Raw genomic sequence first — 12,938 nt, 5'->3', positions numbered from 1 at the left:
ATTACACTGATACTCCCTCCATTCTAAAATTCTTGTCTTAGATTTGCATAAGTATGAATGTATCTAGTCACGTTTTAGTATTTAGATACATTCATTTCTAAACAAACCTAAGACAAGAATTTTAATTCTATGACAGAGGGAGTAGAATGGACTGTTAATCGTTTGTGGACCTGAAGATTATGTCCCACGTTTTGGTGTGTGTCATGGCCTTAATAGGGCGAGACCATTTTTTTTTTATCACAGACAAGGTAGCTATTTGGTCTCAAACCAATCGGTATTCCTAGTCACATTGCCAAATGTTGGCACATGGATATTGGCAGCCAATCAGTTGACAGCCAATTGACTGCCGGCGATGCCAAAACATTGACAACCAGGGACTCAGACCAAGCTGCGCATAGGTCCAAATAGGGCAGCTCACAGTGAGGTGAACAAGGACAGAAAAGGATAAAAATACTTGTGATAACACATAATGGGCCATACCACAGGTGGGCATTGGAATTTTGGATGTTTGCAGTTCAGGCAATACGCGAGACTCAAATCATATATCAACTTCACCACCACTACGACTACACAAAAGGAGACCCACAAGGAAGACCAGAATTACAATCAGAAGTTCACTTATCCAAACGAGTGTCTGGCAACCCTCACACCATACATACAAACACTTCAGAGTTTTACGAGATACCCATCGCGATGGCACAGGGAGCCTGGGTACCTCTTACAAGGTCTTATGGATAGTATGTATATAGCAAAATTAAACGACCATACTTTCCCAACCATTCTTCTTCTGGGGTGGCAGCTTGTCCTCCTCAAGATTGTGTAGGACTTGGCGTCACGCAGCAAAACCACTTCTTCTGCGCAACGGAATAATGAGATTAATGGAAAATAACAGTGCACTGATGATGACAGATAAGAACTAGCACTAAATTTCCATGTGGTGAAACAGAAATGAAATGTTTATCCTGAAGCATGAAGGGACATACTGAATTTGCCTTGGTGGCATAAGATTCCACCCTCTCAGTCCTGGCGTCTTTGCAAGGGGATTCAGTATCTTGTCCATTCCCAGCCTTTTTCTCATCCCTGGCTTTGTTGAATATAACTGTGAATCCATCAGCAGAAGCTGGGTCGTTGACGTCCCATTCGCCAAACTTGGGCAAAGGGCGACCAGATTCCTCCTAAAAAATAACCGTTGTCCATGTCAAAGGAAATAACACAAGAATAAACCAAATGAAGTCCTAATGTTAAAATAGTGCATGAGCATTTCTCTCAAATATCAATTTAACTGTTCACCATGCATGAAAAGAAGAGATCAAGCTGCTGTATATTGTATTAGATTGAGTAGAAAAGACAGACTTTGTGAAGCAGCCATGGAATGCAATAACTCAGTCAGAAAGAACTAAAGAAGTACTATAATACATAAGAAGAAAGATAAATTATATGATTGCTCTCCTAGCTTCTTTCTTTTGGTAAAACCCTAGGTGTCTTCCATGAAAAAACTGGCATAAACTTAGTGAAGTACGCCCCAAAAATGGGAGGAATAAATAAATAATTGGTGAATGATGTGGGGTAACTATCAAGAAGAAACTGGTACTACCTCTGTAAAATAATATAAGACGTTTTAGATCACTAAAGTAGTGAAGAAACTGGTACTACCTCTGTAAAATAATATAAGACGTTTTAGATCACTAAAGTGGTGATCTAAAACGTCTTATATTACTTTCCGGAGTACTACAAAGTCACACTGGCAACCTGAAGATTACACCTTTAAACACTTGGCTAACAATAGGAATTAGGAAATGATTGATACTGTAATATGGTCCAGCACTACAATTAGAATTTCATTCATTTACTGATCAGGGCATGACAAGTTAATTTCAGCAGGCATGCATCATCTGCGCTGAAAGGTATTGGCACATTTCACTTGAAAACCTATGGGACAGGAGCAGGGGTCATAGCCTAGATATGTCTGATAAATGATAAACACCTAGCTGATTGCTGGATGCAGCAGTAGGAGATTTTTGTTATAAATACAGGTATATTCAGAACCCAGACCATAACAGTTAGCCTCCTGAGAAGAAAACAGGAGCCTATAAGTGCTGCCCTTACACATAATCTGATAATCCATGATGCAGTCAAGACACATCAGTGGTGCATAAATTTTAGCTCTGTCCTGCTCATATTACAGTATCCAATGTAAAGCTGTAATCACAAAATGATACCATTATCACCTGGTATGATGCTGCTAGCAAACTCCTACTATTTACTTATTTTTGACCAGCATCCAATTTCACATACCAGTGCTAACAATTTTCAGTTATATTGATGACATGAAACTTGAATAGCCACCAAGCAATCAATGCTATGCACCAAAACATAGTCATTAATTGGTTATGCTTTTGCTTTAGAAACTTTGTGTGCCTCAAAATGTTTGATCAGTTAAGACCCCTAGAATACCTGGATATTGGCCAACCCAGGAAACAAAACAAGTCCACAGACATCCTAGAAGTGCTAGATATTGACCAACCTACTAAACGAAATGGACCTTACCCCTTGCAAGTTCACCCGCGACCTGTACAAAAGCCGCATAACTATGCAGCATAGGTCAACCAAAATGTTTCGTGTTCAATCAAACAGGAGTCTCCAAATGGTTGCCGAAATGATCGATTTACCCAACTAATCGCAAACGTCTTGGCTGGGAGGCGACCCTTCCAGAGCCTTTCATCAATACACATAAATAAACCGAACATAAAACCAACGCTCAGCAATTCGGTCTGGGAAAATCCGGAACGAATTTCCTCTCTACGCCTATGTTCCAAGGCAGCAGCCAAGGATCACTCCCGTGCCGAGCATCTGGTTTCCACCCCCTACTCCATACCGATCCTCCCAATCAACAAACTAATACTAATAATAATAACCGATGAAGGCCACAGAAGGCGACGTTTCGCCGGCGTCGATCTAGGCAGGAAACAGCGCCGGAAACCGGCGGGAAAAAAACGGCAGGGAGCGCGCGGGGAGCGTCGTCGCTTACCGACATGGATTGAGCGCGGCGGCGGTCCGATCCGCCGAGGGGGAGGGAGAGGGGCTTGGGGGAAAGTTTCGTCGGCTGCTGGTGGGAGGAGGAAGGGGAAAGGGACGGGGATAAGGGCGAGCGACGGAGCGGAGGAGGAGACGACGAATCGAAGTGGAAAAGGAGCAGACGGATTTATACCTCGAGACGGGGGAAACGCACCCCGCAGCCCCGTAAAAACAGATATTTTTTCCCGTCCCAAGCGAAGCGAAGCAGAGAGAGGCAGCGGGAGGTTTTCTACGGGGGACGCGCACGCATGTGAGCCGCGCGGCCGGCGGGGCCCGCGTGTCGGCCGGTGCGGGGTCACCGTGGGCTGGGGCTGGGGTTGGAGCGGAGCGGAGCGGGGGTTGGGGGGTGGCGACGGCGCGGAGACAGAGTGGAAACGCGCGAGGAGGGGCGCACGTCGGTGTGTGTGTGTGGGCTGGCGCTCCGCTTGGAATCTCGACTCGACTCGACTCGACTCGACTGGAGTTGTATACTGGCGGCTTTGTTTACTGGCAGCCAGAAAAGAAAACAAAGCCCAGCTACGCCTGTTTTGTCCGTGCTAGCTTCGGCGTGGGGGCTGTGACTTGTCAGGCCATGACTTCTTATATTATTGATTGATGATGGATTGATGGTGCTAGTCCGTCAGCCGCTGCTTGACCTCAGTTTACTTTTCACTTCGAGGTAGAAAATGGAGGCGGGGAGGTCGCCTACAACATTGGCTTAAGCTAGATTAGCAACCCATAAATTTACTTTCGCATCCATACGCGACCGCGAATATGGATACGGACACCCAACGTTAGTTGTATATATCAGATAAATAATTCAACAAAATTCGATCAACCCAGGCGAATTTCATTCAAGTTCGGATATAATTTATATAAAACGTCGATCATGGGCGTCGGTGATGGTGACGTCGATCCCATCTATCGGAGCAAACGCTCTATCATGATCTTCATCTGAGGGGTGAATTCTTCGTCCGTCAGAGCCCCCTCATATTTGTTTCTTATTTATGAAAGAAATCGCGCTCGAACCGTTTATGCGATACAGATTTATGGATCAACATTGAAGATGTCCGTACAGTAAATCAATCTCGGCGCTTTTGCGTAATTGGCCCAGAGGGCTGGTCCCGTTCGGCTGCAGCGTCAGCTCGAGCCGGGTCCCGTGGCTAGCCAGTGTCGTGTTGCTTTCATCTCGTCTCCGATTGCTTGCATCGGACAAAGCTTGTCCTTCATTGTTCTGTTATATAGGTTTTGCTACCAGGTGAGGTATCTATGCCAAGTTTGTTTATACAGACAGTGAACTGCAGCATATACCCAAATGGCTTGTCAAGAATCCAGAATTTTTTGTGATCCTCTCGCGGTAGACCTTCCGATGCCGTCCCGTCTAATCTAATAAATGGATGAATGGTACCGAGAGCGAGAGACTGGGTCAGAGTCAAATCACATTGTAAGCCATGACGTTTTAAACAAATCCAGAGCGACAGCCACTGATAGTATAAAACAGTCTGCGCGCACAAATATTCAGAGGAAGCAGTGCACTTATGGCTTATGGGGGCCTTGGCATGATGATAATCGAGCTGATCGCAATAAAGCACACATGGACGATCAGACTGTGGTTGCAAGAAAAATTGGATCGCAAGCGATTGCAGGTGCCTTTTCCCCTTTGTTTGCAACCGAAAATCGCAGGTCGAGGCAGCGGATCTTCAGCTGCATCATCATCCGCCGGTGCCGAATGTCAACCGCGTCTGGTGTTGTGTTCGTGGGGGTATGACATGACAGCTCCGCCTGTCATGTGGGCGATAAAGAATGCGTGCGTTCGTTGGAAACAAGACGGAAATAAACAAAAAAGATGGAAACCATAACCATTATGAAAACCGGGCCACCTACTGTTGCCCGATCGTGTCAAACTGTCCCGTTCACATCGGCTTAGAAAAAACCGCACGCTCCGGGTTTGGAGCAGAAGCAACATCATCGAAGCAAAGGCAGGGGAAAGGTAGTGCCGCCGTTCACGTTAGTTGACTTCCGGCCGGGGGCCCCAGAGCATCCGCGTCCACGTCATTCCTCCGGAGGGGATCAAGTGGGCCGGCGTATTTTTCTCCCGTTAAAGGAGAAGGCCCGTGCAGCTGGTGCACGAGGCTGAGCTGGTTGCAGCTGCCTCTCCTTTTCCGTTGGCCTCAGCGTGTCACACTGTCACGGCGTTACGTGGCACTCTGTAACACCGAGAACTTGCTCTGCTTTTTCTTAGGGCAAAGAACTTGCTCTCGGTACCATGTAATCCGGAATACGACACGTGACGGTGGCTCAAAACATGTCAAGTGATGATGGTTCAGAGTGAGTGTTCCTCGTTTCTCCTCGGATATTTGTATGTTGATCTAATCTTGGCCCATCAGGGCCCATTGAGATGTGCTTCTAGTTTGGTTATCCTTGGTCAGGCCAACACAATGCAGCATACAAGATTTTTCGCGAGAAACTAGAAGGAAAGGAGTAGGAGAGGTCCTATGACCCGGCGACCCGACGACCCTGGAGGCATTCGCGTGCCTCGAAGCCTTGGCTCTTGCATTGGATCTATCACTCGACCGAGTCGTCATTGCATGTGATTGCAAATTAATGGTAGAGGAGATAAAGAATGGAAATGAAGGAATGTATAGCACCATTATAAAAGGGGATTCGGGCCCAATCAAGAGATTTCTCTAGTTGCGAGTTTATTTTTGAAATTCGTAGTTTAAACTTTGATGCTCACAATTTAGCTAAGTTTTCTTCTTCTTTAGCCGGTGGTTGCCACTTGTGAATGGATTTACCCCATGACCTTTTCGTAATCCATGTAAATCGTGCTTCTATCAATCAATAAAGTGTTGTTTGTCCCTAAAAAAGCAGAGGTCCTATGAAAAACTAGACCACTAGGGGTAGAAGCTCTTACGGGTTTTTTGGGTTTTCAACTAAGAGGAGGATGTGAGACAACAACATTCAACCTAAGGCTTGAACCTGCGTCGACCACGAGACACAACCGTTGTCTGACCCCCGGGCTGGGAGCCCATCCATAAGAGGGGTCATATGTTATTCTTAAAGAAGGAGAGGTCCTATGTGACGCGTTAAGCATGAAAGTGTGTGTGCGTCACACAGAGGTCCTTTGACTAGGTTGGCCTATTGGAATATTTATCAATGGAACTCGCAACGAGGAAGTGGACGAAAATTATGGTAATTATATGAACCTTGCATAAAACGAATTCTTGGAAGTGTCTATTGTTGAGCATCACTATTTATGGAGGAAGATAGAAACAACTTTATGAGAAAGGAAATTTGCTCTTCATTTATAGGTATGTCTAATGATAATATTTGCAAAAAAAATATCTACAACCGGTGGTAGTTACCACCACTTGCATCCATCAAATCGGAGAGTATATACGCGTAGTATGTAGTATATAATAATGTTTAGATAGTATATATACTATTTTTTGGTAGTATGTATCATATTTTATGTATGTTCTTTTTTTACGTATAAAATATATGTATTTCACAAATATAATAAAAACTATAGGCTAACTTGTAATTTTTTTCATGTAACTCACTTTGAAAAATCTTATATATAATATATAAATATAATAAAAATGATAAATTAATATATATACTACCGCATGATAGTATATGAAACATGTGGGGTAACTACCCCTGAGTGGTAGGAAATATTTTTCATATATATATATATAAAGTAGTTGGACTATGGTGTTGGGTTATATACATCATTTATTGTTGTAATACTATAGCAACTTTATTGGCATGCAACAATTACAAAGGAAAATTAATGTATTTTGGATTGGAAATTTTGCCATGAAACTCCCTTGTGGAGGAAAACTATTATTGTCATAGGAAACTTTGTGCAACTTCGGTGAGACCGTATTTGATTTATTGTTCTATCTTTGGAATATATTGATTATGACATATTATTTTGAAAAGGACGAGTGAAAATATTGACCAATGGTTAAATTAGTGCATTATGGATTTTCACACGATGGTCTATCTTTCTTGTTGTCCATTCGAAGTTGGCAAATCAAATTGGTTATGTGGAAAAGATAACTACATATGAAGGAATACCGACGGTGGAAACACATGCGTGGAATCATGTTATTTATATCATCCACGAGTTGGTGACATATCTTGGAACAGGATCAGGACGCTTATTGATTCTAGAATTTGAAACTTTAGTGGGAGGACACCTTTTTTGTGAAAGTGGAAGGTAAAAAAGGCTTCATATCGTTATTTACTAGGATATACTTATGGTATTTTATTTTGCACTCCCACTAGAGGCTAGATTATTTATTTTATCTCAATCATTGATAATTCACTTGATATGGTTATATTTATATTATTTCAAATACAAGTCGGAATGTTTTAATGTGTTTGTCATATTATGTACTTAAGTGGAAGATCAGTCGATTAAAAGATATCAAAGTTTTAACAACTGACTAGTGGGGAAAAGTACACTTCAGGAATATATCAATTGAACATGTAAAGAGCATGGAATTATTCATCATTGTAATATACCGCAAACTCCACAACTGAGTGGAGGAATTGAATGTCTTTTATATTCCATTTTTTGAAGGATTTGTTGGAATTATGCCCTAGAGGCAATGATAAATAAGTTATTATTATAATTCATGTATCAAGATAATCGTTTATTATCCATGCTATAATTGTATTGAATGAAGACTTGGATACATGTGTGGATACATATACAAAACACTGTCCCTAGCAAGCCTCTAGTTGGCTAGCCAGTTGATCAAGGATGATCAGGGTCTTCTGACTATGTACAAGGTGTTGTTGCTTGATAACTGGATCACATCATTGGGAGAATCATGTGATGGACTAGACCCAAACTAACAGACGTAGCATGTTGATCGTGTCATTTTGTTGCTACTGTTTTCTGCGTGTCAAGTATTTATTCCTATGACCATGAGATCATATAACTCACTGACACCGGAGGAATGCTTTGTGTGTATCAAACGTCACAACGTAACTGGGTGGCTATAAAGATGCTCTACAGGTATCTCCGAAGGTGTCCATTGAGTTAGTATGGATCAAGACTGGGATTTGTCACTCCGTGTGATGGAGAGGTATCTCGAGGCCCACTCGGTAATACAACATCACACACAATTCTTGCAAGCAATGTGACTTAGTGTAAGTTGCGGGATCTTGTATTACGGAACGAGTAAAGAGACTTGCTGGTAAATGAGATTAAAATAGGTATGCGGATACTGACGATCGAATCTCGGGCAAGTAACATACCGAAGGACAAAGGGAATGACATACAGGATTATATGAATCCTTGACACTGAGGTTCAAACGATAAGATCTTCGTAGAATATGGATGATCTAATATGGGCATCCAGGTCCCGCTATTGGATATTGATCGAGGAGTCCCTCGGGTCATGTCTACATAGTTCTCGAACCCGCAGGGTCTGCACACTTAAGGTTCGACGTTGTTTTATGCGTATTTGAGTTAGATGGTTGGTTACCGAATGTTGTTCGGAGTCCCAGATGAGATCACGACGTCATGAGGGTTTCCGGAATGGTCCGGAAACGAAGATTGATATATAGGATGACCTCATTTGATTACCGGAAGGTTTTCGGAGTTACCGGAAATGTACCGGGAATGACGAATGGATTCCGGGAGTTCACCGGGGGGGCAGCCCACCCCGGGGAAGCCCATAGGCCTTAGGGGTGCCGCACCAGCCCTTAGTGGGCTGGTGGGCAAGCCCAGAGAGGCCTTCTGCAGGAGATAGGAAAATCAAAGAGAAAAAAGGGAAGTGGGAAGGAAGGGAAGGACTCCACCTTCCAATCCTAGTTGGACTAGGATTGGAGGAGGAATCCTCCTCCCCCCCATCGGCCGAACCCCTTGGGGCCTCTTGAGCCCCAAGGCAAGGCTCCTCCCCTTCCACCTATATATACAGAGGTTTTAGGGCTGATTTGAAAAAAAAATTCCACGGCAGCCCGACCACATACCTCCATGATTTTTCCTCTAGATCGCGTTTCTACGGAGCTCGGGCGGAGCCCTGCTGAGATTAGATCACCACCAACCTCCGGAGCGCCGTCACGCTGCCGGAGAACTCATCTACCTCTCCGTCTCTCTTGCTGGATCAAGAAGGCCGAGATCATCGTTGAGCTGTACGTGTGCTGAACGTGGAGGTGTCGTCCGTTCGGCACTAGATCGGAGCGGATCGTGGGACGGATCGCGGGACGGTTCGTGGGACGGTTCGTGGGGCGGATCGAGGGACATGAGGACATTCCACTACATCAACCGCGTTTATTAACGCTTCTGCTGTGCGATCTACAAGGGTACGTAGATCTGAAATCCCCCTCGTAGATGAACATCACCATGATAGGTTTGCGTGCGCGTAGGAAATTTTTTATTTCCCATGCGACGTTCCCCAACAGTGGCATCATGAGCTAGGTTCAAGCGTAGATGTCTTCTCGAGTTGAACACAAAAGTTTTTGTGGGCGGTGATGTGCGATTTGCTGCCCTCCTTAGTCTTTTCTTGTTTCCGCGGTATTGTTGGATCGAAGCGGCTCGGACCGACATTACTCGTACGCTTATGAGAGACTAGTTTCATCGTTACGAGTAACTCCGTTGCTCAAAGATGACTGGCGAGTGTCGGTTTCTCCAACTTTAGTTGAATCGGATTTGACCGGAGGTCCTTGGATGAGGTTAAATAGCAATTCATATATCTCCGTTGTGGTGTTTGCGTAAGTAAGATGCGATCCTACTAGATACCCATGGTCACCACATAAAACATGCAACAACAATTAGAGGACGTCTAACTTGTTTTTGCAGGGTATGCTTGTGATGTGATATGGCCAACGATGTGATGTGATATATTGGATGTATGAGATGATCATGTTGTAATAGTTAATATCGACTTGCACGTCGATGGTACGGCAACCGGCAGGAGCCATAGGGTTGTCTTTAAACTAATGTTTGTGCTTGCAGATGCGTTTACTATATTGCTAGGATGTAGCTTTAGTAGTAATAGCATGAGTAGCACGACAACCCCGATGGCGACACATTGATGGAGATCATGGTGTGGCGCCGGTGACAAAGAAGATCGTGCCGGTGCTTTGGTGATGGAGAGCAAGAAGCACGTGATGATGGCCATATCATGTCACTTATGAATTGCATATGATGTTAATCCTTTTATGCACCTTATTTTGCTTAGAACGACGGTAGCATTATGAGGTGATCTCTCACTAAAATTTCAGGACGAAATTGTGTTCTCCCCGACTGTGCACCGTTGCTACAGTTCATCATTTCGAGACACCACGTGATGATCGGGTGTGATAGACTCAACGTTAACATACAACGGGTGCAAAACAGTTGCACACGCGGAACACTCGGGTTAAGCTTGACGAGCCTAGCATGTGCAGACATGGCCTCGGAACACATGAGACCGAAAGGTCGATCATGAATCATATAGTTGATATGATTAGCATAGGGATGCTTACCACTGAAACTATCCTCAACTCACGTGATGATCGGACTTGAGCTAGTGGGATTGGATCATGAACCACTCAAATGACTAGAGAGATGTACTTTTTGAGTGGGAGTTTAGCAAATAATTTGATTAAGTTAAACTCTAATTATCTTGAACATAGTCTAAGTCCACTTTGAATATATTTGTGTTGTAGATCATGGCTCACGCGACAGTCACCCTGAATTTTAATACGTTCCTAGAGAAAGCTAAGTTGAAAGATGATGGAAGCAACTTTGTAGACTGGGCTCGTAATCTTAAGTTGATCCTACAAGATGGGAAGAAGGATTATGTCCTTAATGCTGCGCTAGGAGATGAACCACTCGCTACGGCTGACCAAGATGCTAAGAACGCTTGCTTATCACGTAAGGAGGACTACTCAGTAGTTCAATGTGCAGTCTTGTATGGCTTAGAACCGGGACTTCAACGTCGCTTTGAGCGTCATGGAGCATATGAGATGTTCCAGGAGTTGAAGTTTATCTTTCAGAAGAACGCCCGGATCGAGAGGTATGAGACCTACACTAAATTCTATGATTGCAAGATGGAGGAGAATTCCTTTGTCACTGAACACGTGCTCAAAATGTCTGGGTACTCAAAACGTCTAGCTGAGCTGGGGATTGAACTCCCGCAAGAGGCTATCACTGACAGAATTCTTCAATCACTGCCGCCAAGATATAAGGGCCTTGTGTTGAACTACAACATGCAAGGGATGAACAAGTCACCCGGCGAGTTGTTCGCGATGCTGAAGTCGCAGAGTCAGTACTCCGTAAAGAACATCAAGTGTTGAAGATGAACAAGACCACTAGTTTCAAGAGAAACGACAAAGGAAAGAAGGGTAATTCAAAGAAGAGCGGCAAACCTGTTGCCAATCTGATGAAGAATCCCAAAGCTAGACCTAAGCCTGAAACGGAGTGCTATTATTGCAAGGGTATGGGTCAGTGGAAGCGCAACTGCCCCAAGTATCTGGCTGATAAGAAGGCGGCCAAAGAAAAATCAGGTATATTTGATATACATGTTATTGATGTGTACTTAACCAGCTCTCGTAGTAGTGCCTGGGTATTCGATGCTGGTTCTGTTGCTCATATTTGCAACTCGAAACAGGAACTGCGGAATAGGCGAAGGTTGGCGAAAGATGAAGTGACGATGCGCGTGGGAAATGGTTCCAAGATTGATGCAATTGCCGTTGGCACAGTTTCATCAGGATTAGTTATGAACTTGAATAATTGTTATTTAGTGCCTGCGTTGAGCATGAACATTATATCTGGATCTTGTTTATTGCGAGACGGTTACTCGTTTAAGTCAGAGAATAATGGTTGTTCTATTTCTATGAGTAATATCTTTTATGGTCATGCACCCAATGTGAGAGGATTGTTCATATTGAATCTTGATAGTGATAATACACATATACATAACATTGAGACCAAAAGAGTTAGAGTTAACAATGATAGCGCCATGTTTTTGTGGCACTGTCGCTTAGGTCATATTGGTGTAAAGCGCATGAAGAAACTCCATACCGATGGACTTTTGGAGTCACTTGACTTTGATTCACTTGACACGTGCGAACCATGCCTCATGGGCAAGATGACTAAAACTCCGTTCTCCGGAACAATGGAGCGTGCAAGTGACTTGTTGGAAATCATACATACCGATGTGTGTGGTCCGATGAGCGTGGAGGCACGCGGTGGATATCGTTATTTTCTCACCTTCACTCGCGATTTGAGTAGATATGGTTATGTCTACTTAATGAAGCACAAGTCTGAAACATTTGAAAAGTTCAAGCAATTTCAGAGTGAATTTGAAAATCATCGTAACAAGAAGATCAAATTCCTACGGTCTGATCGTGGGGGTGAATATCCGAGTTTCGAGTTTGGTGCTCACTTAAGACAATGTGGAATTGTTTCACAGTTGACACCACCTGGAACACCACAGCGTAATGGTGTGTCCGAACATCGTAATCGTACTTTATTAGAGATGGTGCGATATATGATGCCTCTTACCGATCTGCCATTATCGTTTTGGGGTTATGCATTAGAAACAGCTGCATTCACTTTAAATAGGGCACCATCAAAATCCGTTGAGACGACACCATACAAACTGTGGTATGGCAAAAGACCAAAGTTGTCGTTTCTTAAATTTTGGGGATGTGATGCTTATGTCAAAAAGCTTCAGCCTGAAAAGCTGGAACCCAAAGCGGAAAAAGTGCATCTTCATAGGTTACCCGAAAGAGACAGTTGGGTACACCTTCTATCTCAAATCCGAGGGCAAAGTGTTTGTTGCTAAGAACGGAGCTTTTCTCGAGAAGGAGTTTCTCTCGAGAGAATTGAGTGGGAGGAAGATAGAACTTGATGAGGTTATCGAACCTCTCAT

General features: G+C 43.7%; 1 protein-coding gene across 1 annotated transcript; it reads right to left on the bottom strand.

The window, feature by feature from the left end:
- Positions 1 to 514: 514 nt before the first annotated feature.
- On the bottom strand, positions 515 to 3,232 carry LOC123410149 (protein NOI4-like). Its single transcript, XM_045103044.1, has 3 exons — positions 3,029 to 3,232; positions 984 to 1,175; positions 515 to 854 (listed from the first exon to the last, which is right to left on the bottom strand). The coding sequence occupies exons 1-3, from the start codon at positions 3,032 to 3,034 to the stop codon at positions 810 to 812; spliced, it is 243 nt and encodes an 80-aa protein (XP_044958979.1). The 5' UTR covers positions 3,035 to 3,232; the 3' UTR covers positions 515 to 809.
- Positions 3,233 to 12,938: the final 9,706 nt, after the last annotated feature.

The sequence above is a fragment of the Hordeum vulgare genome, chromosome 7H (genome assembly GCF_904849725.1).
Source record: "Hordeum vulgare subsp. vulgare chromosome 7H, MorexV3_pseudomolecules_assembly, whole genome shotgun sequence".
In the NCBI taxonomy this organism is placed as follows: Eukaryota; Viridiplantae; Streptophyta; class Magnoliopsida; order Poales; family Poaceae; genus Hordeum; species Hordeum vulgare.
The sequence above is the reverse complement of the archived record's forward strand: the minus strand, read 5'-3'. Positions and strand labels throughout refer to the sequence as shown.

What these genes read in the sequence shown, in the direction of transcription:
- LOC123410149 (XM_045103044.1), bottom strand. An exon ending in ATGCCACCAAGGCAAATTCA is followed by an intron (nt 855 to 983) that starts GTATGTCCCTTC and finishes TCCGTTGCGCAG; the next exon opens with AAGAAGTGGTTTTGCTGCGT.